This window comes from Pseudovirgaria hyperparasitica, assembly GCF_010093815.1.
Source record: "Pseudovirgaria hyperparasitica strain CBS 121739 unplaced genomic scaffold EJ05scaffold_3, whole genome shotgun sequence".
NCBI classification, from domain to species: domain Eukaryota; kingdom Fungi; phylum Ascomycota; class Dothideomycetes; order Acrospermales; family Acrospermaceae; genus Pseudovirgaria; species Pseudovirgaria hyperparasitica.
The window spans coordinates 293,067-317,484 of NW_022985551.1; the positions used below are offsets into that span (position 1 = coordinate 293,067).

The 24,418-nt window shown below is 50.7% G+C and overlaps 7 protein-coding genes across 7 annotated transcripts; 3 read left to right on the forward strand and 4 right to left on the reverse strand.

Annotated features, from left to right (window-relative positions):
- Positions 1 to 632: 632 nt before the first annotated feature.
- EJ05DRAFT_497349 (HET-domain-containing protein) lies at positions 633 to 2,699 on the forward strand (the record flags this gene model as incomplete). The annotated part of the gene is made up of 1 exon (XM_033746524.1): positions 633 to 2,699. One exon carries the CDS (start codon positions 633 to 635, stop codon positions 2,697 to 2,699), a length of 2,067 nt encoding a protein of 688 aa, XP_033603237.1.
- A 1,606-nt stretch (positions 2,700 to 4,305) lies between these two features.
- EJ05DRAFT_242600 (uncharacterized protein) lies at positions 4,306 to 7,423 on the reverse strand. The gene is made up of 3 exons (XM_033740076.1): positions 6,240 to 7,423; positions 6,009 to 6,188; positions 4,306 to 5,961 (listed from the first exon to the last, which is right to left on the reverse strand). Exons 1-3 carry the CDS (start codon positions 7,324 to 7,326, stop codon positions 4,712 to 4,714), a joined length of 2,517 nt encoding a protein of 838 aa, XP_033603238.1. The 5' UTR covers positions 7,327 to 7,423; the 3' UTR covers positions 4,306 to 4,711.
- Positions 7,424 to 7,854: 431 nt separating this feature from the next.
- On the forward strand, positions 7,855 to 8,609 carry EJ05DRAFT_508035 (uncharacterized protein; the record flags this gene model as incomplete). The annotated part of the gene is made up of 3 exons (XM_033747975.1): positions 7,855 to 8,150; positions 8,212 to 8,472; positions 8,519 to 8,609. The coding sequence occupies exons 1-3, from the start codon at positions 7,927 to 7,929 to the stop codon at positions 8,607 to 8,609; spliced, it is 576 nt and encodes a 191-aa protein (XP_033603239.1). The 5' UTR covers positions 7,855 to 7,926.
- Positions 8,610 to 8,714: 105 nt separating this feature from the next.
- EJ05DRAFT_530617 (uncharacterized protein) lies at positions 8,715 to 10,055 on the reverse strand (the record flags this gene model as incomplete). Its single annotated transcript, XM_033748981.1, has 3 exons — positions 9,917 to 10,055; positions 8,773 to 9,862; positions 8,715 to 8,740 (listed from the first exon to the last, which is right to left on the reverse strand). The coding sequence occupies exons 1-3, from the start codon at positions 10,004 to 10,006 to the stop codon at positions 8,715 to 8,717; spliced, it is 1,206 nt and encodes a 401-aa protein (XP_033603240.1). The 5' UTR covers positions 10,007 to 10,055.
- Positions 10,056 to 10,163: 108 nt separating this feature from the next.
- Positions 10,164 to 13,945, forward strand: EJ05DRAFT_473397 (calcofluor white hypersensitive protein-like protein). Its single transcript, XM_033743393.1, has 12 exons — positions 10,164 to 10,331; positions 10,392 to 10,437; positions 10,489 to 10,519; positions 10,566 to 10,605; positions 10,657 to 10,753; positions 10,802 to 11,134; positions 11,184 to 11,310; positions 11,396 to 11,434; positions 11,483 to 11,567; positions 11,614 to 11,659; positions 11,707 to 13,520; positions 13,590 to 13,945. Exons 1-12 carry the CDS (start codon positions 10,293 to 10,295, stop codon positions 13,743 to 13,745), a joined length of 2,853 nt encoding a protein of 950 aa, XP_033603241.1. The 5' UTR covers positions 10,164 to 10,292; the 3' UTR covers positions 13,746 to 13,945.
- A 222-nt stretch (positions 13,946 to 14,167) lies between these two features.
- On the reverse strand, positions 14,168 to 18,445 carry EJ05DRAFT_535702 (uncharacterized protein; the record flags this gene model as incomplete). Its single annotated transcript, XM_033749266.1, has 1 exon — positions 14,168 to 18,445. The coding sequence occupies exon 1, from the start codon at positions 18,239 to 18,241 to the stop codon at positions 14,168 to 14,170; it is 4,074 nt and encodes a 1,357-aa protein (XP_033603242.1). The 5' UTR covers positions 18,242 to 18,445.
- A 1,594-nt stretch (positions 18,446 to 20,039) lies between these two features.
- EJ05DRAFT_497355 (uncharacterized protein) lies at positions 20,040 to 24,122 on the reverse strand (the record flags this gene model as incomplete). The annotated part of the gene is made up of 1 exon (XM_033746525.1): positions 20,040 to 24,122. The coding sequence occupies one exon, from the start codon at positions 24,120 to 24,122 to the stop codon at positions 20,040 to 20,042; it is 4,083 nt and encodes a 1,360-aa protein (XP_033603243.1).
- Between the last annotated feature and the right edge of the window lie 296 nt (positions 24,123 to 24,418).

Here is a 24,418-nt window from a genome sequence, read left to right on the forward strand (position 1 = left end):
GTATATATATATCTGTATGTCCACGATGATCCTCCTTATCTCCGTTACAAGAGGCTATCGTGTATATATGAGGCGACTCTACACTGAGTGTCTGATGCCCAACGCGTAAATTATGTGACTCTCTATGACTGTTGCAGCACAATAACTTCAATAAGTATATAGATATACCTCTATAAGCTTACGTAGAGTATTTCAGAGTTCAAACATAGAAGTAGTGATAAGCTTTCGTTAATCATGGATCCCGTATCCAAACGAAGCTTCTGAATGGGTTCGTCTTCATCATATGTGTGTTCATTAGTAACGCTACACTGTAATGTACTACCTTCATCCTCTGCTGGCTGATAGAAACATTGTAGCTGGGCTGATACCACTATGGCATGCACACCGCAATTGAGGATGGACGAAAAGCGAACTAGACACGGGACTCAGACTTCAGTGCTAACATGTAAAAGTGTTGCCTATTCCAAATCCTTGTCTTCATTGTCTTCACATGCAATTTCGTAGCACCAGTGCCACCAATACCCCACCGCAGGATTTTAGCCTTGTAAGAGAATAAATGCATATTCCACCTTCAGGCGTCTTCCGGCGGCTCAGTACTCCGTCCACCACTACACTGAAGCATCAAGTTCACGATGGCCATCCAATCTCTTTCCCAGACCAGTTCTGAGCACTCTGCGCCCATTGGAGTTCAGGAAATCTATGATTTGGCAAACCTGCCTCCATTGCCCGAGTCCCCTCGAGACTCGCAAGCATACGCGTATACTCCGCTCATCGATTCAATCTTGGAGATCCGGCTCATCAATATACTACCTGGGCGTGAAGATGACCCTTTGGAAGTTGAGATATGCACTACTCCGTTAATAAGCGCAAATCTTCCGAAATACGAAGCACTCTCGTACGCTTGGGGAAGCCCTGAAAAGACAGAAACGATTTACCTGCGAAACAAGACATGCTTCGATTACGACGTGCATCATCCAGGCTATGGCAAGCCAGGATGCTGCGTACCAGCAACTCCTTATGACATTCTCGGAGTGACATCGAATCTCGGTTCAGCCTTACGACACCTCAGATACATCGATGCACCTCGGGTCATGTGGATTGATGCCATCTGTATCAATCAGGAAGACAATCTCGAGAAGAGCGATCAGGTCTACAGCATGGCCGACGTGTTTCATAAAGCCACGCGTTGTATCGTTTGGCTAGGCCCAGAAGCAGACGACAGTTCGCACGCTATGCATCTCTTGGATACCATTGGGAGACGCGGGAATGATTTTGGTCGACCAGTTGCTGAAGACGATGTCAATTCCTCGTCAACTGATCATGACCCTGAACGACCGTTGACAGAGAGAGGCCTTCGCTCCATCTTATCTATCACGTCCCGTACCTGGTTCTCACGGCTTTGGACTCGACAAGAGATAGTACACTCTTCAGATGAATCTATAGTACAGTGTGGTTGGGATCACCTCCTATGGGGAAGGCTCAGGAACGCTTTTACCCCTCTCTATCAAAATCTTCGTCTTTGTTGGCTCCCTCCGATTAAGGATCTGGACGAGATCGTGTTCAGTATCTTCAAGAACTTGATGGCCACACCAAAGAAAGAAGTCAGATTTATGAATGCAATGATGGCTGCTTCAACCAGCCACTGCGTTGATCCCCGCGACAGAGTCTTTGCTATGATCTCCTTCAATCATGAAATTCGTCTGAGGATCAAGCCAGATTACTCCCGTACTGTGCTTAGTGTCTATACGGATTTATTGCTCCACATGATAGATATAGGTGGTTCACTGAATGTGTTATCTCACTGTGGGGTGGCTTTGCGCCCTTATGGTTTCCCCACGTGGGTGCGAGACTGGCGAGTTGCTTCGCCACAAGAAGGCCTCATATTCTCCTGGGCAGGACACTGGGCCTCGGCGGGCACAGCAGCTGAGGTAGAATACGATAAGCTGAAAAGAAAGCTGAGCAGCAGAGGACTGATCCTCCAAAGTATTGTACATGTTTGGCCAAGTTCGACCGATTCCAAGAATCTGGCCTCGCAAGAATGCCCCGACTTACGCCGAGACACGCCGTCACAATCTCCCACGCCTCTAGTATACAATCCGTTTTCCATTCCAAGTATAGTTCCCCCCGATGAACGCTTTGACCTTCCCGGTATGGGCAGAGCTCAAAAAGACAAGTTGATAAGAAAGCTCGTAGGCTCTCCAAGCAAGGGTTGCAATAGCTTCAGAATTGTTGAACTCCTATTAGAAGAAAGATGTAACACCAAGAGAGTCGAATTTATGGCCGAAGACGGTTCACATGGAATTGGCCCAGCCGACACCCTTTCAGGCGATATTGTTGCCAGTTTTCTTGGAGCATCGGTCCTCTTTGTCCTGCGTCCGGTGTCAGCTTCAAGCGATTATCAATTAGTTGGAGAGTGTTGTCTTCACGGATACATGTATGGTGAGGCTCTTTTTGGGCGGCCCCTGCGACCTTGGCTTCCGGCTATGCTGGGGCGTGACGCAGATAATAGAGGACCGAAAAGGGCCTATATGGATTCAATTACCAACAATGCACAGTTTGCCGACCCCAGACTCCCAAACATCCTCCACAGTGAACTTAGCGCCGAAGAAAGGGCTTCTATACAGCCGGACGGGACCGGGTTCACACCAAATCTTCTCCGCAAGATCGGTGTCCCATTGCGGACCATAAACCTAGTCTGAAAAATCCAACGTATACGGCTCCTAAAATATCTCAACCCGAACCATACTGCATTGGTATCAACTCCCACTAAATGACCCAACTGCTCCATCTACTGTATGCCATAGTCATGGTTTTGAACCTGCTACGCTCCAACTTTCCACTTACCACCCAAGATCAAAGCATTGCCTTCTACTTCACATTCTACGAGCCCCCACACGCAGCGACTGGCACTTACAATTTCTCATAATCTACTGATGCATGATAAGCACCACATCGCACAGTTCTATTGAGATCCGACTTGGCGAGTTTGGCGCCGTTTTAACAAATCCCAACGAGAGGAGGAGGAGGAGGAGGAGGAGGAGAGATCGAATGCGACAACCACGCACACCTACACTCATCAAACGAATGAACTTCACAGCTTCGCTAGCGCGTCCTTCCTTACTTTCATTCAGTACACCTATATCTATCTTCATATGTTACCGATCGATTTAAATCATTCGAAATCCCTCGAAACCAGCACCTAACGCCAAAAACTCATTTTTTCCTCAACGAATCACTTATATCCCATATCTGACATATAATATATCTGTCTTCTTGTCTTCACCCCGCACATCTGGATTTATCCCCCTTTGCACTTACTACACTCTCTACGCTTGTTTAAGCTATTTACCCAATCAACCCTTATTGAGATCCCTTGAATCGTCTACCTGATTCAAATCACTTACGTTTCCCACGCATCACTCATGATACAGCATAAAATATCTTCCTCTTCCCGTGATACGTTCCGCAATACGAGATCCGCCGTCTTGTCTCCTCTGAAAGCATAAAAACCCTATATAGACTACCCCACCAAATCACCCATCAAACACAAAAGACTTACCCCTTTGGTCATCACGAAATAAACCTACCTCATGAGCCCTCGTACTCATGATGTATGTAGAATCTTCGTTCCTATTTACTATTATCGCATCATACGCTCGCCAAACTCTTCAAAATCATCTGCAATCTTCCAAAACAATCTTATCTGCCTACCTACCCACTAACCCAACCGAACGCAGCCCGTTGGGTTCCCCTCCCAAAGCGTCCTCATCACTGCACAACACATATAAACAAGTTCAACCTACCCTATTCCCACTCCGTACTTCCGATAAATCATTCCGCCGAACGCAGAGGCACGTTCAGCCGATCCTCACCATCACTTCCCGAATGTCAAGCTTATGATATGGCTGTATCCATATATGCATCCAATGGCACAAATCCAAATTACACGAAACAAAACCACTCACGGTACGACTCGCACAATAAGCCACACCATCCTTCCTCGTAGTTGACGATTATGAAATGATGCTACAGGAGTATAAGCTGGCAGTATCCACACCATACCCATCGCAACAAACTCCACCATCGCTTACACACTCCCTCTTCCATCTATCCCCTACCACCTAGCTCCAAGTCTTTCAAAAGACGAGCCCAGGCATATCAAAATGAGGGACAGGTTGCGAATTCCATTTTCCTATACAACGTGTGCATAGGCATACACGTCCGCGTCCGCCCTCCTTCGCCCCCTTTCGCTCTACATGACATCAATACCCGGCGCCACGACCATCCATCCCACCCGTTTATCCACCCATCAATTCAGCCAAATCCCAGCTTGCGCCTCATAATTCTCCAAGTAGACGCTACGCGTAAGCTTCAACATAATGCGCCACAAAAGATGCACCGCAGAAGAAAAGAAGGTTGGGGGGTAGTGCGTGCAGAGCTCGGAATGTCGAAATCGACAGATATATATATATATATATGATGTCAAGTCAAAATTAACAACAAAAAAACCTATGCTAAGCTAAGCTAATAATGCCTCATGACACATGATCATCGTCATTGTTGTTGTTGTGGTCGAGGTATATGTATATAATACAGTGTTTTTGTTCTTGATTTCGTTTCTTATGGAGGAAAAGCGCCCAAACCCCAAACCCCCGGTCCCCACCTGATCACCAGACGGTCACGGAGCTTTTTGATCGTAATGGGATGGATCCTAACGCCGGTAGTTACTCAGTTGGGCCATAAGTTGAGCCATGTCGGGCTGTATCTGGGCTGGTGATTGCGGTGAAGCGTGTTGCTGCTGCTGCTGTGTGTGTTGTTGTTGGTGCTGCTGCGGTCGATGCTGTTGTTGTTGTTGTTGCTGCTGCTGCTGCTGCTGTTGGGCTTGTGAAGGTTGAGCGGCCGCGAGTAGAGCTGCGAGAGCTGGGTTGTTGGCGTATAGGTTGTTTTGATTTGGAGGAGGGCCAGATTGAGCAAACATATTCTGCTGCGGTGCTTGGCCACTGAGCAGCTTTGACAGGTCAGGCGTGAGACTGGTCGGGATAGAATGATGCGGCTGTTGAGGAACTCGCGAGTTCGGCTGGGCCTGCTGTTGCATAGCACCGAGTAGCTGTTGGAGAGCAGGGCCATCTAGCGAGGATATGGCGGAGGAAAGGTTCGAGGGGAGGCCTGGGGCTGCCTGAGGTGGTGCATACTGCGGAGTGGCTTGCTGTTGTGGCAATCCGTATTGAGCAGGGGGAAGACCGTATTGCACCTGTGGCACAGCACTCTGCTTTGCTCGTACAACAAGCTCTGCTGCAATCGCGCCGTCGAGATCTTGATATTCAACAAACTGAACATCGGAAGCGCCACGACTCCTATCGAAGACTTGTAACGGGATCTTGCCAGTCTGCTGCGATGCTAATGTCAGCCTCGACACCGCCAGGACGCCTTCAACAATCTGTCGGCGGACAACAGCGGCTTCCGACAAGCGTGGACTGAGGAGGAGAACGTCAACTCGCACGCTCCGATCTTTGAACGCCTTCTCCACGTAAGCAATGAAATTCATGTCAAGAGATGTATCGAGTACGATGATTTGTATGTCGGGAACGTCTTGTGGGGCGCGTCTAGGCAGTGGAAGATCGTCGTCATCGTTTGTCCTCCGGGGACTCGGACTGCGGCGCCTTGCTCGGCTATAAGGTGATCTTGATCGACTTCGCCTGTATCGATCGTGACTGCGATCACGACGTCGACTACCTCGCGGTGGTGACGGAGATCTGCCTGGACGGTAATCGTCTCTTCCGCCGCGTCTGTCTCTATCCCGAGGCGAGCTTTGTCCGCCAGTGTACCGGTCTACGCCTCGCTGGCCACTACCACGACCGTAGTCTGGAGACCGTGAGCGACGTCTATTATTACCACGGTTGCCATCCCTATCTTGCTTGGCTGCGTTGCCTGTATTACGCTGTGGTTTAGAGATTTCGAGATCTAAAACCGGTTAGACCTACGCATGTCAGGAGGAGCAATGAACTCACGCATCTTCCTGCCGCGAACTGGCTGGCCCTGCTCCGTTGACAAAGCTGCGCGGCAAGCATTCGTGTCAATGAATTGTACAAAGCCGTATGCCTGCTTGAGCGATATCTGCGCCAACTTGCCGTGTCTGTGGAATATGTGGAACAAGTCTCTCTTCGTGACTTTTTCGGTGGGTAGATTGCCTAGGTATAAGTTAGATTAAGACTTTGACCAATTACATTTGAGCTTCATACCAATGAATAGACGCGATCCAGGAGGAAACTTGTCCCATTGACCTTCCGTAACATTCGTTCTCTCGTCGACGAGGAACTGATCATAAAGTCGTTGCACCTCAGGAGGCCACGGTGCCTCGTCGTCATCTCCGACGTCTTTTTCATGGCGAACGTCGACTGACTCTTTGGGCAGATAGCCTGGCGTTGAAGGCGTGTAAGAATGTTGGGTAGCAGAAAGTGGAGTCTTCTGGTAATTCATAGATGTAGTAGAGGTAGGGGTAGCGGTCATTAGAGGGGTCAGGCCTGGTTGGGCTCTGAAAGGCGCCCCTGCCGTTGTTTGGCTATGGGGATGGTACGAACGAATGTCGTCTTGTGGAGTATAATTCGGATGTGTGGCCGGTTTCTCTTGCGGAGGTGGACGTGGAGGGAGATTGGGATGGGATAGAAGAGCAGCAGCGGCATTCGAGGCTGGGTCGGTGAATGGGATGTAGGCTTGGTTGTCATTGGGTTCACCTTCTTGTGATTGAGAGTTAGAATTCGCTGGTATGAGGAAGTTGAGAGAGGCAAAGTAGTTGGCCCCACCATTGCTGCCTTTGTTGTTATCAGCCTCAATACGAGGCTCCTGAGAATCATTTGGAGAGAAGTGTCCCGCAAGGAGACTGGACAAAGTAGAGGCTTGGGAAGTAGATATGTCACTAGGGGCTGGTGCGGTGGGATTTTGAGGTCTTTGCGTGGAATCTTGAATTGAGTTGGTACCTTGAGAAGTTGAGGTTACTGCTTCGCCGTCATAATCATATGCTTGAGCATAGGACCCTGAACCACTGTTTGCGCCGCCATTTTGACCAAAAGCTTGAGCTATTGTGTTTCCATCTGGAGTGTCGTACAGAGAGTTGGCCGCAGGTGCGTCCGAGGGGGTATAGTCCTGCATGGCACTGAAAGGTGTGGGGTTACCTATCTGAGCAGATGTTTCATTCAACATTGTCAGGTCGGTCTGTCTCTCAAGGATCGGGATATTGGAAGGCGAAGGGTAATGGACTGGTTTCGGAGACACAGGTTCGAGGGTCTCGCCGCGAAATTGAACTGCTTCTTGCGGAGGACTGGGTATCATCTAGAGGGAGGGGCGCAAGTGCACCAGCGAGGTCCGCAATCGAAATCAACCTCAATTCATCGACAAATGGGCCTGCGCTGAAGGACTAGTAGCTCAGGTCTATGTCAAAGCAGGTGGCAAAGGTGCGCGAGGCGTTCAGTTGAATGCGCTGCGCTGTGTCGTGATGATGCGAATGAATGCGCGGTGAAGCAGTCTTACGCGATAATGAAGCAAGGCAAGATTGCGATGGCTGAGGACAAGCAAGGCGTCGGCAACAATTCCAGAGCAAGTAGATGGGCGAATGGGACGAATGTCAAGAGAATTTCAGTTCCAGTGTATGGCAGGGCGAGAGGGTGATAAGTAGGGAAAGAGAAGATTGGGATGGTGTTTGTTATGAAGATGTGTGGGAGGAGAGGTGGGATGTGAAGGAGAATGGCGACGGCGACATCCATTCATTGAAAGGCGTTTGAGCTTTTTGCGCATTTTAGCGCCGTTTGGCCCAAAGCCGGAGAACTGCCATGGATTCATGGATCAAGAACATCATAGAGTCTTTTCTTTCTTACCTCAATTCTACTCTATTACTTCTGCTGAGAACCACCCTGGACGAGCACTTGCACGGTCATGCTACGCGTTCGATCATCTATTGCCAAGTGGTCGTGCAATCGCAGAATCCTTGGTGTTGCGCAGCTACGGTACGCCTCCAGTCGACCAACGAGCGACGAGGAAGAAAACATTGGGGCTGCACGGAAATGGCTTGACCAGTTCAATCCGGACACGATACCGAAGAATATATGCGAGGTCACTTTCAGTCGAGCTTCAGGCCCTGGTGGTCAGAATGTGAACAAGTGTGTGATATACTGGTCATGTCATGTACATAGGTTCGCGAAGCGACTAATCTCGAGATAGAACCAATTCCAAAGCAACTCTACGCGTGCCTTTGGATACACTTCTTCCACGCATTCCTTTGCTACTCCATCCAGCGATCCGCGCTTCCCGATTCTACGCTGCAAAGTCAGATTCGCTGGTTTTGCAAGCCGATGATAGTCGCAAACAGAGCGATAATTCACATGCGTGCTTTACAAAACTGAACCAGTTGATCACTGAAGTTGGTCAGCCCGCGGTGCCTGGTGAAACTTCTGCAGAGCAGAGGCGGCGAATGAAGAGCCTGTAAGATTCGACTCACAACTCGCAGAGTTATACTGAGTCGGCTTAGGGAAGAGGCGCAGAACTCGAGCAGGCTGAAGACCAAAAAGCTGCATAGTCTCAAGAAAAGCAGCAGACGTGGTAGCCACTCAGATTTTTAGATATGGCTGTGTATTGGCTCAGAAGACCCAATTGCGGCTCATACTCCTGTTCCATCAGGCTTCTTCGGCCATATGCGATCTCTGATCCGTACGAGTTGGGTCGCATCACCTTGATGACCGTCTGCGCGAAGCTGCATGATAATAGCTGTAATTGCCTGCGGACTAGATGAGTCTACACTCGTCAGAAGTTGACACTGCTGTCGGATCGACGCCGTAATTACTTTGCGGACTGCAGCATCCAAGTCCTCGTGCCGCAGTAGTCGAACGAGGCATAGGATCGCTCTCCTTGCCACCGATCCAGGTGACGAGGTCGATGTTGAGGCCAGTTTCAGCAGCCGCAAGCATTCCCCGAGTGCAATGGGAAAGTCAGGAGAGTCAGGCTGGCAGCCTACAAGCACAAACTTGGCAGCCGAAGTAGCATGCGAAACTGACTGTGGCGCGGAAGCTTCCAGGTAGTCCAGTACATGTTGCAGTATATTTTTGAGGTTTGCGATCTGATCGAATTCAGCAAACATGTCGAAGAAGCTTTCCGCTAGCTCGATGTCCTGTTCGAATTCAATCATCGCTGCATCGAATATAGCCATGGGTATGGCGCCCGTCATGGCAGGTGTGTTTGATAGGTCTTGTAAGGCCTTTTCGTCAAGTGCAGTTTCTTGCGGCATGTCTAGATTGACATCATCCCCTGGCGCCGTTGCGACTTGATCTTCCACTTCAGCCTCCTGCTTCCTGTCCTCGCCGAGACCAAGCACATGCCGTCGAGCTGCGATTTTCGCAATGTAGATCATCTCCAGTTTAGCGTATTCCAACCATATATTCTTGCACTTCTTGCAGAATCTAAGACCTCGCTGCATATGTCCTCTAGCAGCTTGCATATCAGCATTCTCGTCCATTGCGAATCGCGCGGCAGAAATCCATAGTTGCGGCTTCGTTGGATGCAATCGCAGCACGTCTGTAAAGATTCGTTCCAATTTCTTGTATGCCTTTTGCTTTTTGGTGTATTCGATATACTGCATCCATAAGCTGGTGTCTGCGTAGAACTTGCGCGTCCCGCGCTCAAGTATGAAAAATATCCGTTGCTGCCCTTTGTGTCCAGATATCTTTGCGCCCATACGCTTTGCGCGCTTTTGGGTGAGGGCTTCGAGATTGAGTTCGTATTCCGCATATCGTGCATAGTCAGAAGGTGAGGATACAGCGCGCGTATTCAGCTTATGCTCGAAGTCGGAACGTTTTTTTACGATCGAAGTGATCTCTTCCTGTTACATAGTCAGCAAACCTCCACTGAATGCCATAGCCTGGGGGATATTTGCCTTGCTGAATATGCCTTTTCGTTCAAGCTTTCGCAGCTCCGGAACCGTCTGCTCCAGGTAGAATCGCGCTTTGTCTGAAGCTGACGCCATGTCTGAGAAGTCGTGGTTGTATTGATGTGCAGGGTGGGGATTGTACGCTTCACTCACTAGGGAGAAAAAAGTCGAGCCGTTTCTTCGGCATGCCGGTGATAGATCCATATCCGGCTGCGTCTCGGCCCGCACTTCTGACCACATGTCCCGCCGACTCCGCGCGATCTCAGGAGAGACGCGACTTCAGTATTATCTGCCTCTTAACTACTCTCTCCACCACATTTCTTGACATTCCTTTGTCTTTCTCGTTTCAATTGTATGGGGTTCTGATTGAGAGCATTCCAAGATGGCTCCGAAATTCAAGGAGGGCGATGTAATCGCATCTGTACGTCTGGCGTAGCGATACGCTTTCGAATGTTGCGGCATATAGCTGACAATGTGGCAGTTCTCAGGAAAATGGATTGGATGGGCGCACACAATAATGGCATATAGTATGCTGCAGCCCACGATCGTATAGTATGCGCAGCGCTAATATCAGATAGCGGCATTCTTTGGAGCCCTCATTGTCGGAATGTGAGGAGAACATTCTTCTCAAATAAGCCTGCCTGACAACCTCCAGCAAACTTCACTACCACAAGATTGTGCAAAATGAGCACTACGTATGCGCTGCCGATACTCCTTTAATCAATGTCTCTAATGATATGTCTTAGGGATATCCCCAAGAATGGTTCCCTTCCGTCTCCGCGACAATCGGCGACCGATACCCCGAACGCTCTGTTTTCCAGCTCTTCATCGCCTTGACATCCGGTACGATGATATGATAGAAAGGGAGGGCTGTGCTGATAGAGGTAATAGGTCCAAGATTCGCTCTTTGCGCCATGTGGTACTTCATGACACAAAAGCCTGGCTCGAGCCTGCCCAGATTCGTCTTCTGGACTGGCATCTTTAGAACTATGACTTGTGGTGGATGGACCTACGTGACCTCTACAGATGATCATGATTGGCATGACATATTCATGATCTCGTATCTAGTTGCGACCCTTCCATGGACCATTGGGTGCATCTTGCTCAGTCCGCAAAATCCGACCACCATTAAATATCGCAAGATTTTTGGGTACTCATTTTTTGGTACACTCGTTCCACTAATCTACTTTTTCATCCAGCACAAGGTGCACAAAGTTGCTGGAGGTACGTCTGAAACCAGTCTTTGTCAATATCTTTGCTCACAGCGATCCAGCGTACACGATCTATGCCTTTTTCGAATGGGCGTTGGTCCTTCTTGATGTAGCTTTCGATGCGGTGACAATCATTGATTTCGATGGTCTTGAGATTGTGGTGAAGGATATTAAAGGACTTGGCCGAGGGTATGTGTCATGGCTTCCGAAGTGATACTTGGGATCCTAAATGTATGTGCCAATGAATCAATCTAATATTCATGCTCCCGAGTAGGAAAGGTAAATATGTTGCCGATGCTGTGCTTGAGAAAGAGTATGTCAGCCTCTAAAAGACCTGCTATGTCCACTAATCTCGTTTCAGGAAGAACAAGGATGTAGGTGTCGTCTTTGGTCAGGCCTTCTCGTGGCCCGCTGCCATTGATGCTGCTGCCGATGTCTACAATGGCGTAAGAAATGCCACCACATCTATATAGACGAAGCTCACACTTGCAGTATGTCTATTGGACCACTTTGACCTCGCTTGGTGTTTGTGTTTGGTGTGAGTGCGCCACAGTCTTGCGAGTGCCCATCTCTGACAATAGCCAGACTTCCCCCTATGGTACATGGGAATCTCCGGCTATGAGGTTTTGGTCATGACCACGATCTCACCGTTTCTTCTTTCAGTCCCACCACTTCGTAGGCTCATCGTCAAGAACCTTCGTGTCACTCATCTTCTCGGTCTCGCCGGACTAGTTGCGTTTCTTACTCCCAAACCGACCCATCGTCTGTTCACGGTTGGCTTCGGCGTCTGGATGTCCACTCTGGCATGGGCTGCAACATTCTATGGTGAGCGCTCTCAACCACATCGCCTAGAGGCTCGTGTGAGCGCATTCAGCCTCGGTCTCCTAGCTTCTAGTGTTGCCAAGTTCGCATTCTACACGAACAATCCCCTATGGCCCATCATGCATGCTGAAAATGGAGGATGGAACAAGTTTGGCCTCTTTGTTGCCGTGCTCGCAGTTCTTAGGTCGACAGGTCGACCAGCAGGGTCTGATGTCAGCGCTCCAGGGCCAAAAAGTGGCTCATCAGTACTATCTGCATTTGGCCTGGCTGGGCTCTTCTTCGCCATGCACTCTCTCCTGTCTGATTCTAGCACAATGATTCTCTGGGTTTGGGAGGGTTTCCCTGTTCAAGGACCCATCGCCGTTCCGCATGGAAGCTATACCCTCTTCGCCATGGGTGTAGGCATCGTCGTAGGCCTTTTCTATCCAGATCTGAGCCGCAGCTGGACGTTCTACGGCATCGGCTCTGTTGGTGCCGCTGTTCTCACCACATACAGCAACTGGCTGGGTTTCTATGGTGCCCTTGTTCTCGCTGCCTACACGATGGCCCTGGCACCTGCACTCATCTCGTCCGCTGTCAAGCACTCCCCAGCTACGACGTTCGGTCTAGGTTTCCTCGTTTATAATTTCATGGTTCTGTTTCATGTCTGGGTTGTGGCATATGCCTTCGTCCCTGGTGGACCGCTTGTTCGCGAGCGTACTGACTGGGTCATGACGACCATGATGCTGTTGATCGGTTGCGGTGTGTTCAGCGCGAACGCGTCCGGAAACTCAGTCTCTCTCAAATCCCGCAGCAAGGCGCCCAATCCTGCAACACGCAAGCAACGCAGCTACTACCTGTACGTCCTTCTCGCCCTCGAGCTTCTTTCTGTCTCCATTGCATACCTGCGTTTCCCAACATACGACTACACACCGTATCATAAAGACGAAAAGCTCGTTACTGCGGGCATCTGGACCATTCATTTCTCTCTGGACAATGACATGTGGAGCTCCGAGTACCGTATGCGCGACGTTATCAAGGAGCTTGAATTGGACGTCGTTGGTCTGCTCGAGTCTGATCTCCAGCGCATCATCATGGGCAACCGAGACACCACCCAGTTCCTTGCCGAAGATCTTGGCATGTACGTCGACTTTGGTCCCGGTCCCAACAAGCACACATGGGGCTCCGCGCTGCTATCAAAATTCCCCATCGTCAACTCCACCCACCATCTCCTTCCGTCGCCAGTCGGCGAACTCGCGCCCGCGATCCACGCCACTCTCGACATGTATGGCGAGATGATCGACGTCTTCGTGTTCCACAGCGGCCAGGAAGAAGACCCGGAGGATAGACGGCTACAGTCCGAATACCTGGCGAAGCTCATGCGTGAGACGCCTCGCCCAGCAATCCTGCTCTCATACCTTGTCACAAAGCCGCATGAAGGCAACTACAACACGTATGTCGGCGAGAAGAGTAGCATGCGCGATATCGACCCCAGCGATGTCGGCGACCGATGGTGCGAGTATATCTTGTACAAGGGCTTCAAGCGTACTGGCTATGCTCGCGTGAGCCGTGATACCATCACAGATACAGAGATTCAGGTAAGTTACCGCTTCCGCTTCCAAACTTGGAGGAGTGCGTGTATATAGCTTTGTACTGATGATCATCAGGTTGGCAAGTTCCAGGTCGGTCAGCCCGAAGGTTCGGACACGATCATCCCCGAAGAGCAAGTCCCATATGGCATGCGCTTCCCGACGATGTTCAGAGGTGCCGGTGTCAGAGGACACAGATACCACGTTTTCGATGAGCCACGCTACTTCGCGTAGGTGGTTGATCTTCACTCTTAATTATACCATCAGTCTCGAGTCAGTGCCCGGTCGAGGCAAGTGACTGAAAAAGTTTTAAGTGTATAAACAATTATATATAAATGTACTGATAGTAGGGAAGAAATAACTCATGCTCCACGAAGCAGGTAGCTTCTCAAACTTAATAAAGCTTGCAGGAAATCTTATTAACCACAATGAACCCAAAGGACTCTCCTCGCTATACCTTTGCCACGATGTAGCTCTCAAATGCTTCTCGCAGAAGAATTCGCTTCGCCATCACCGCTGCATGCAACTTGGTAAGTACCTTAGACCCGCAGGCTTAACTGAAAGAAAAGTGAAAAATAGCGTCTCGCCAATATGGAATCCAAATTGAGGAAAGACCACCACCCACCGTCTCCTACCGGTCCATCACAATTTTTCTTTCACAATTCATTCCCAAATGCTCCTGGGACAGCAATCTCCTCCTCTTCTCCATCGACAGACAGTTGCGCATCAGCACTGGTCCCATTCACGACCTTCAACTCACGCGTCCGACCCCAGCCATGACGACGCCTATAGCACCTGCCCTTCCCTTTGTCTTCTCTCACCATCTCCGCACTGCCAACCTGCTCATCCGACGATGACGACAAGGACGACTCACCCTCATTGTCTCCAGCTTCTTCCTCCACGTCCTCATCCGCCGAATAGTAGTACTCTGGACCATTACCAGCAGCACCAGCACCAGCAGCAACAGGAGCAGGAGCAGGAGCAGGAATAGGGACAGTAGGCTCCCCTCCCGCCGTCGCTGCTGCCTGTAAATTCGATGCCCGAGCCTTACGCGGATCGTCATCACTTAGAAATGCGCGAATCCACTGCCCGCTATCGCTCTTATTCCTCCGCGCGTCGGCCGCCTGAGGCTCTGTTGGCGGAGCAGCAGCACGACACGCGTTATTCGTGCTCAATGCCACACCAATCTCTGCAACTGGGACCGTGGGCCAGGACGTGCGGATGTGGATGGGTGTACGTTCTGGACCAGACTTTTTGTTGTTATTGGCGACGTGTGGCTTTGAGGACTGTTCTTGCACGGCAGCCGTATCACCGTCGCCGGCGTCTAGCAGGGCGTCGCTGTCGTTGAGGTCCAGCGCTGACATATCGTCGGAGCTCAGACGACGTCTGGCCATGCGGCCGCTGGCGCCCATGTTGGTGGTCGTGGTAGTAGCAGCACTCGACGGGATCGTCGAGAGCTGGGGCCGGAACGAGTGAGCAGAGGCGAAACGCGTGCAGAATTGCATCTGAGCACCCTCGGTATACATCTGGTCCTCGACTAGACTGTCGTCAAGCAGTGGCAGCTCAGGAGAAGCAGGCCACGCAGTGACTGGCTGTACACCAACAGCCGGACGGCGACTCTCCTCAGCCTCCCCACTCTGTACCCGCGAACGCGCAAGCGGCACCCAATCCTCCGGAATCCAGCTTATGTGCCGAATCCGAGGCCCTCTCATCTCGCGCTCCACGGGCCCAATAACACATCCATCATCTCCAGTGCGACGAACAAGCCTCAACGAGCTGGTAGAATCGTGTTTCGCCATCCTGTCTACCGACATAGCGGACTCCTTACCCTTGGGCTGGCGCGCGCCTTTTGCGCGGCCTAGACCGAATCCACGGACAAGACCAAGGCCAAACAGTCCGAGTTTCTTGGACGGAGTCGGCTTGGATTGCCTCCTGGTACTGGCATCCCGTGCGGATGCCGTTGTCGAGCATGCCGACGAGCTAATCTCCTGGACGGTGATGTTGAAACGCTCGTTTTGCTCGTGCGCGATGCATATGGGCAGGACGCGAGGAACAGGGGCTGTCTGCGCCGGGAACATCGACAGCGTTAGGCCGGTAGAACCACTCTCGTCGAGGCGCAGACGGGATGTCGAGGGACTCGCTGAGCTTGAGTCTTGCATCTCTGGGAGAGCGCCCAGGGGCTGAGAGACGGCGTCCTCCTGCGGTTTCTGCGCCGATGCTTCGTGGCATCCGTCGCGCGCGGGTTCAGGCTTCGCTGGTCCGAAACCAAACGCCTGTCTCATGGTTGAGAAGGAGCCGTCTCTATGCTTCTTCTTTGGCGAAGGGCTCGCTGGCTCTCCGCTCTCATCATCACCATTATCATCTCCATGCCCATCATCCCTGCGCAATGCAAAGCTCGGGCGGTCTTCCCAGTCCTCATAGTCCAGGAAAGGGTTTACGTCGGTCCAATTGATTGCCAGATCCTCGAAATCCGGCACTGAGTGGGAAACCGAGGGTTTCTTCAGCTTCGACTTTGACTTCAGCGTGCGTTGCAAGGGAGAGGGGGTGTGTTTGCGTGTCTCTGGCGTGAAGCCGGGAAACATACTCGCCATTCGACGTCTGCTCCGACCGCGGCCCGATGGTGTGACGTCCAGTTCAAGGAGAGAATCACTATCGCTGCCAGTCTGGGACACTGGAGTCTCGTTGCCCTCATTGGGGCTGTCTGTGAATGCGCGGCCAATGTTATCCAGTGGGCCAAAATCTACGCCGAGGCTGGAATGCGTTCGATCTGCATCTCCTTCGTTACTTGCGGTGCCATCATCGATCTGGTATGTGCCGTCCGTAAAGTTGAATTGGGCCAGTGGGTCAGACGCCGCTGTGGACACCATTGACAGGTCGCCCAGTGAGCGCATTGCCAGCTCAGCAACCCAGTGGCCAGAAAACTGATTATCGGAAGATGGTGGAGATGGCGACGAGACGGCAGCACAAGAACCTTCAACCGCTTCGGACGAGACTTTTTGTGTCGCTGTTGTTGTTGCTTGCAGCTGGTTCAGCTCCGGGAAGCGCCGCGCCATGTCGCCCATCAGGTCCACCTCAGTGAGATCACTCAAATCCATATCGACACAGTCCTCATCATCGTCTCGATCGAGGAAACTACGGCTTTGGGCGTCGTAACGATCAGAAGAAAGCCCAAGATCCGCGGTGGGAAGATGGCCGATTGCGCGTTCAAGCCCCTGAAACCGAGTCGCTGCTTCGCCCAGGTCGGGCTTGTAGCCAGGTGCAAGGCAGAAGCCAAAGTAATCCCACGGATTGCTCCTCATATCGGGTAGGGTGAGCTGCGGCATCAAAGCCGCCTCATCCTCGTCCTCATCCTTGTGCTGCACGACGACTTTCTCTTTCCCCTTACCAGACACTCGTGCCGGCGCCGTCATGGTCCGCATAATACCACTCATAAGCGACGCACTACCGTCATCATTTGCAGACTTTGCACGACTACTCTTACGTGCAACAGACTCGAGTTTCTTCTGCAACAGCACCGCATCTTCGCCCTCGTTACGCATACACCGCGCCTCACCAAGCAGGATCTTCTCCCCCATTCTAGCAGCCTTGTGGTCCTTTGTCTTGCGTTTCGCCGCATTCTTCTTCGCCAACACGGTGTCGAGTTCGTCTATATCCGGGAAGATATCCGGATTGGGCGGCGGGGGTGCGTTCGGGTACGGCTCTTCGCGGTCGTCACTGTCCCCGACGACGTCGACGCTGCTCCGTTTCGCCGTCTTGGAACTGCTCTTGCGGCGCGCCCAGTTCAGAAGTGTTGTGATGGCATTGCTATTGCTGTTGCCGCTGTCCTTGCGGCTCGCGCTCGCGCTCGCGGCATCGGATTTTTTCTTCTCCCGAGCGTCCTTTGTCTTCGTCTTCGTCAGCTCTCTTGTTAACGGCGAAGGCGTCTGTGTCGAGACCGGCGTCGTCGCTCTCTCTGGCTCCTTCGGCACTTCCGGCACCGTAACAGAACTGAGACTACTACTCTCTCCCAACGGCACAGCAACAGAACACACACTCCTCTCCGGCACAGGCTTACGCACAATCCTCGACACAGGTACCCTCGCATGCCCACCAGCATCACGCACCACCCCACTCTCCACCACACTCTGTCCACGCAAATCCCCCTGCCCGCCAATCTTCCTCAACTTGGACCCGTGGATCTTCTCGTACGACTGCATCGTCGCCAGCAGCAGCGACGGCGGCCCATCGTCCTCTCCCTCTTCGTATGCCATGTCCTTAGTAGAGCCCATACTAAGCCGCTTGAATATATTCGCCTCTTGTCTGCGCTCGCGCATGCTTACGTCGTGGTTTGAGATTCGCTTTAGCCTCGTCATTGTGGCGGCGGTGGAGGGCGTTGGGGAGGTGGTGGTGCTTGTCTCAGACCAGGGGTTTTCGGATAGGGACTGCGGGATCTGCTGGTGTGGCGAGGGGTTGGGGGTTATGCTGATGTCGCTGATGTCAATTGTATTGCTGCCGCCGTCCATGGCGGCGGTGCTGATGTTTTCGTCGTCGTCGGCGTCGTCGTTCTCGTTGTTATCGTTGCTTTCGTCGTTTTCGTTGCTATCCACGTCTTCAGCTGGCTTGGCAGGGAACGTGAAATCGAAGCGTAGACTGGGGGATCGAGAGCGTGCGTTGGTGATGGTGGCGTCGATGCTGGGCATCATGTATAGTTCCTCCATGGCTCTGTGGGGAAAGAGTGGTGCTTGATACATGAGGTGGTACTAGTTTAGAATCAGTGTTTGTGCTGTGATGTGTTTGTTCATTGTAATTTTTCTTGTCGAACGCTTATAAATGTAGATATGAGACGTCATAGACAGACAGACAGACAGACAGACAGACAGACAGACAGACAGACAGACAGACAGACAGACAGACAGACAGACAGACAGACAGACAGACAGACAGACAGACAGGACAAGACAAGATGTAAATACGATGTGGTCGACATACCACGGAATAACACATCCAAGAGGCAGAGAAACCAAGGCGAAAATTAATAACAACGAATCTCGGCAAAGTCAACAGAATATTCCCAAATCAGAACAATACAGACACAACTATGACAACAAGAATGACCAACTACCGTTTAAGCAATCAAGCAGCAAGAGAAAACCGAACCGAACTAAATTGAAACCGAAACCAAAACCAAAACCAAAACAGAAAACAGAAACAGAAAACCAAAAAGACAAACCCAAAAGAAGACAGAAAAAAAACCACAAAGTCGCAAAAGATAGCGATAACTCTTACCTCTCTCTCTCTCTCTCTCGCTCTCTTCTTCTTCAAATCACAATCCACTCCCAAGGCCAAAGACTCAAAAGCGCTTTCCTTCGTATAGTCTCCCCGAAAAATCCCACCCAGATATCTTATCTTAATTTTATTTCTCAAATCGAAATACTCATGAAAATTCTAACACAATCAGTATTCTCAAATCCGCGATTCAACTTCAGTCAATCGGACTCAGTCAAACAGGTAAAGCTTACTCACACAAAATCACACGGTATACCCACTCTCTCAGTCAATCAATCAATCAATCAGCCAGCTAATCAGCCAGTCAATCAACCAACCAATCAATCCCTTCTCTCTTCGCGATAAAAAGAAAAATAAAAGAGTGAGCAATCGGTATATATGTCGTGTATATATTCGTCAGAACACCTATCTCAAGTCGTCCGTCCGTCCGTCCGTCGATCCGTCAATCTTGAAAGCGAAGAAGACGAAGAAAAAACGTGTTTGTTGTTTTGGTAGAAAGAAAAAGAAGAAGAAAAAGAAGAAGAAAAGACCATGTTTTGGGGGGGGGAATTGGGAGGGAGCCCAAGCAACGGTTTCCAAAAACAAGCGGGATATGAGTGATTTTATTCCTTTGTATTGTATGTGGTGATTTTAATTAGTCTGGGACCTAGACTGGATAGCAGTGTTATCAAAGGACATGCGCGGAAGTCCTTACTCTCCCAAAACCAATAATGCCTTGTATAGCTAGTCTACCACAGCTATTGCACGAGAGAAAGATTCACGGCTATTTCAAAGACCACACATTCGAGCGATTCATCGTTTGAGAGTCAACACATCAATGTATGACATCACAGAATCGATTCAGGTTTGATACCCCAGGAAATGCAAGTAAATATAAACTGTCTAATTGGTAGGTCTATGATACATGGAGCTGAGTGTTACAGACACTAGGATGCTAGTCTAAGAAGTGGTGATGTACGATGGGGCTCGACATTTATAGTGGCTTTCTTATCTCAATGGAGCGGCCCGCCGCGGTATGGTAGTATCAACGGCGAAGCCTCTGCCGGGTGTAGAGCATTTGCTTCCGACAAGGAGCCGTTGTGAGAAAGAGAAACGGGTACAAAAGAAAGATGAGGGTGATAGTGGCGGTATAGCATGTGAAAGTACGAGTATGTTGTGTATCTCCAGAGCAGGATAAGGTAGACGCAGCGAGGCAAATACTCTGACATAAGGCGGGAGGGTATACAATTATAAGTTGAGGAGTAGTGACTGTTTCCGAACAAATCACGTACCCATGTAGACATCACCGTCGCCAACAGTTGTGTCGCGGTGATCGTGGCTCGCTCGCTGGATTGAAATTGCTCGGCCATGTCGTGGCTTCTGCCGTCCCTGTCCACGTTTTGTGTTGAGTGATCGCACCCACTGGCGACCTTTGAAAAGTATAAACTTCAAACGCTGAACCATCTTGCGCGCCCGAAACTCAATCCTACCCATACCACTTGTTCCACTGAAGGGCTGTCCGAGAGCTAAAGCGTCATTTTCTTCGAGGTCTGGTGCTGTATTCACGACTGACGGTGTCTCACTACAATTTCTGCCAGCATCAACACGACGGTCTTTAGTAGAGACCAACCGCGATACAGGAGCGATTCGTGTTCGGGAGCGGAAGCTTGTGAAGTGTCTTCGAATGCCTCTCTTCCGTGATTGAGAACTGTCATCGGAAAAGAAGCTGCGCACTTCGTCCAAGATGAATGTAGATGGAGGCGTCAATCCCGTCGTAGGATAACGATCTCCAGGATCAACTGCGAAATCTTCGCGACCCATAATGCCAGGAGACGCGGAATAAGCCGGCATTGGAGTTGGAGTATCACAGCTTGGCTTAGACCGTGCCATTTTGTCCTTGATGCATCCGAATACGCTTCGTTTCACTGGTTCATGCAAGCCTGAATCGTCTTGGTTAGTGCTGCCGCCAACTCCCGAGATGTTGTGGAGATCCAATGCTTCGTTCGACCCCGTATCTTGATGATCAAGCATGGAGAGGCTCGTCTTCACGACGGGTTGCGGGCTATTCTGACGTGAGTGCACGGGCTCAGGAAGACTGATCTCGATCTGTCCCTCGATACCAGCCCAGGGATAGTTGTTGTCATTGTTCCAAGGTCGATTGTCTCGTGGAGATCGTGTCTTGAGCTTCGCCAATGCCATAGATCTCCTTATGGAGTCGTCGAGAGTGGTGTCTCCTTCAAAGATTGGCGGTGGTGTATGCACACGCAGATATGCAGGCAGAGGCGCTTCCAATTCCCATATTGGCGTCGACTTTCCATCTCCTGCTGTGCCCAAGTCGATCTCTCCATTCTCCTCAGGAAGACTTGTTAATGCTCTCTCGTTGGGCTTTCGGGTCATCCTCTCAAAGACATCGTCATCCAAGACGACAAGCTCTGACAGACCAGGAAGGGCTCTCAGTCTGCGTGAAGACCGTTGCTCGTGAACAACCTTGCCATTACCGGCTGAAAGTTCTGCTTCGGTAGGAGAGCAGCCAGACTTTACCGGCGTGCTCGGGGCACAGTACCTTTTGAAAGATGGCAGGAGCTCTGACAAGCGATATGCAAGACCACCAACTGATGGAATCGAAAGTCTCTTTACTTCGTCCATGGCGTCACTGGATGAGCGAGATCGCGCGCACAAGTCAGCCGCCCTAGACCTCTTAGTAGGAGAATCTTCCACTCCGTGGCCCATCTCATCGAGACTTGCGAAGAAGCTCTTATATCTTTCACGAATTGTTTTGGACGACTTGGGTCGACAGGGCATTGGCATGAGAAAGTCTCGGTAACTGAGCATTCCAGACATACCATCAGCCGAGCGTAGTGAACGCACTTCGAGCTCTTCGTTCATCTTAGATATCAAATCCACCTGACTAAAGTTCAAGAGCGGGATCATACCAGTTTCCTGCACCTGGATGCTTGATCCTCGTACTGGTTCAGACAGTGCCGATGTACGTCCAGAGCGACGAAGATCTTCTACCGAGTACCGTGTATGGAGTTTTTGAGTTCTCGGAAACTTGAAGCTTGTTCGCTGGGATTCGGTCAAACTCGATCCTTCTTGTGACTCTTCCTTGACATCCGACAAGCAAGTCCCTGGGTAGCGAAAAGCGCTCAGCTTCATGTCTGTTGAAGCTCCATCAAGGTAGCCAGGTATATGTAAGGTGGACTGAACATTGTAACTAGAGGATGCATAAGGCTTACGATAGCTCCATGTGTGATGCGAGACTTTATTGCTGTCCGGATAGCAAATTGTGGGAGTCGCTGCTCGTGTGTGCACTGCGGGTGGAGACGATATCGGTCGATCCAAGGTCTGCATGTTCGACGCGAATGTAGGTGGCCAATCAGTTTCGCAGTGTTCAGACTGTTCAACCCGCTCGTCTTCGTTACATGTCGGGCTAGGCTCGCTGAAGATGTCGTCACCCGTGATGATAGCTTGCATGCGATGCACAAATGGCGTGGTTAGTGTGTCCACATCCCAAGTAGTTGTAGATGCACACGGCGGCGCTGAGAAGCGGCCTTCTACGTGAACGACTTGAGGTGAACACTGCGGAGCTTCCGATGCAGGTCTCATAGCACTCAATGGCTGCGTCTGACCTCGAGGCGACACCTCTGGGCTTGATGGTTCAGATATGTGCTCCAAAGTACCATGTGTAGCATCTATAATGGTCTCTGTATCAGTCAAGCACGTCTTCGTTGCAGCTCGTGGACCAGAGCGCATGAGTGGCACTGATGGACTAGCGCGCGACATCTCATTCTTTCGATGCTGTTCGAACAGAAATTCAGGTGCCGTGGAAGCCGACTGTGTAGATGGAGTCTCGGATAAGGCACTGTTTCTCTTTTCACTGCTGGTGTAGACAGATGATGCAATTGCGGCTACATCTGAGTTTGATCCAGATGCAACGGACTCATTCTGAGCAATGTAATTCTGGATCGCCGTGCTGATTGAGGTGCCTGTGTCATCGCCTGAGTCAGAGGATCGCAAAGCATTCACAATTAACTCTCTAGTAATTCTCTTGATTTTCTGATCGGCCGGTAGTTCGACTGGACGAACTACGTCTTCCGCGGGAAGCTCTGCAATAGGTACAGGACCAGAGGGTTCAATGATCATGGGAAGATTCTCACCATCGACAAGTGGAAGACTAGATGTGCCTCTTTCTTCGAGGATGGTCTTGATCCGGTGAACAAATCCAAAGGGGACAGGAAGGGGTTTTTGGGAATCACTTTCTGGCTCGAATACTTGCTCCGTTCGTACGAGCCTTTCGTATTGCTCAGAGTAGTCATAATATAGGGGCCCACCTTGAGCAGTGGGACCTCCAGAGTCATCAACGTCTCTTACGACAGTGGGGTCATGTATGAGCCCATAAGGAGAACAATCTCTTGGAGTTGTTGGAGCCGACGATGATGGAGGATTCGAAGATGTTTGTTTGTCAGGAGACGAGTCTTCGGCTGCGGTAGTATACCCGTTGGAAATGCTGAGGTTTGAGCAGATAGGCGCCATTCCCACGCCTACTGGAGCTGGCTCGAATGTCGCGTCGCGAGAAGGCTCTTCGAATTGGGTGAAGTGGTTGTTTGTAGATCTACTCGATACCTCTGGGAATGGCATGCGTTCCTTAGACTGCAGAGGATATGGTTTTGCGTAATGCTGAGTCCTGGGCATTGGTGCAAAGGCTGTAACAAATGCAGGTTGACCATGTCTACCCGGTGGAAAGCCATTCGTCTCACTTAAAGCTGGAGATACGGGGCGATAGCCAGGGCGTTTGAGCCTAGTGGGATATCTGAAGGGCGACCTAGGTCTGGAGATGGTCTCATGGCTACGAAGACTTGAGAAGGATGCTTGATTCGACAACGAGATTGGTGGCTCCGTATTGGTCAATGAAAACGATCGAGCGTCCTTTGAGATCGCTGGAGGTGGTAGCATCGCCAAACAATCCGTGTAGCCCATCAAAGCTGGTGTTTGCAGTTCATAAGACAGCTGTGGGACAGTGCCGTTACCATTGCTATTTGTAGATCTTCTGGAGGAAGCAGAAGGACAAGGTCTATGACGTGAGCCATGCTTCGAAACATGAGAGTGCGTTGAACTAATCGAATTATGTGCAGTGTGGCTCCGACGATTGCTTTGCCTTGGCAGAGGAGGCAAACGCGAGTTCCCAGAAAAGGTGCCCAGATCTCCCAGCTCTGTTGAAGTTTTGAGCATACTCATCACTCCAGCACCACCGGGCACTGAATCCGTTTTTGGTCCATGGGACTTCGCAAAACCGCGGCTGTTCGTAGATGTGGTTGACGTTCGACTTGTCCTCCCGCTGACGTTAGGATCCCTATCCGTGAGGGGCATGGCCTATCGTGAGCGAAAGAAGCTCATGAGAATGCGAACGGGGTGAGGAAGGCAATATTCGAGAGAAAAGCTGTAGAGTTGGGGTGACAGATAATGGGTAAAGTGAACGAGAGTCGACAGCAAGAGTAGAAGATGATGGATTTCCAAAACAAAATGCTGGGGACGAGTCGAGCTCTGGACGAAAGAGTTGTTGTTGTAGGAAGGAAGACAAAGAGTGGAGAGAAGCTGAACTATTGTTGACAAAGTGTACAAGCGCTCTTGCTCACCAAAGGCATAGGACGCTCATGTCTATAGCG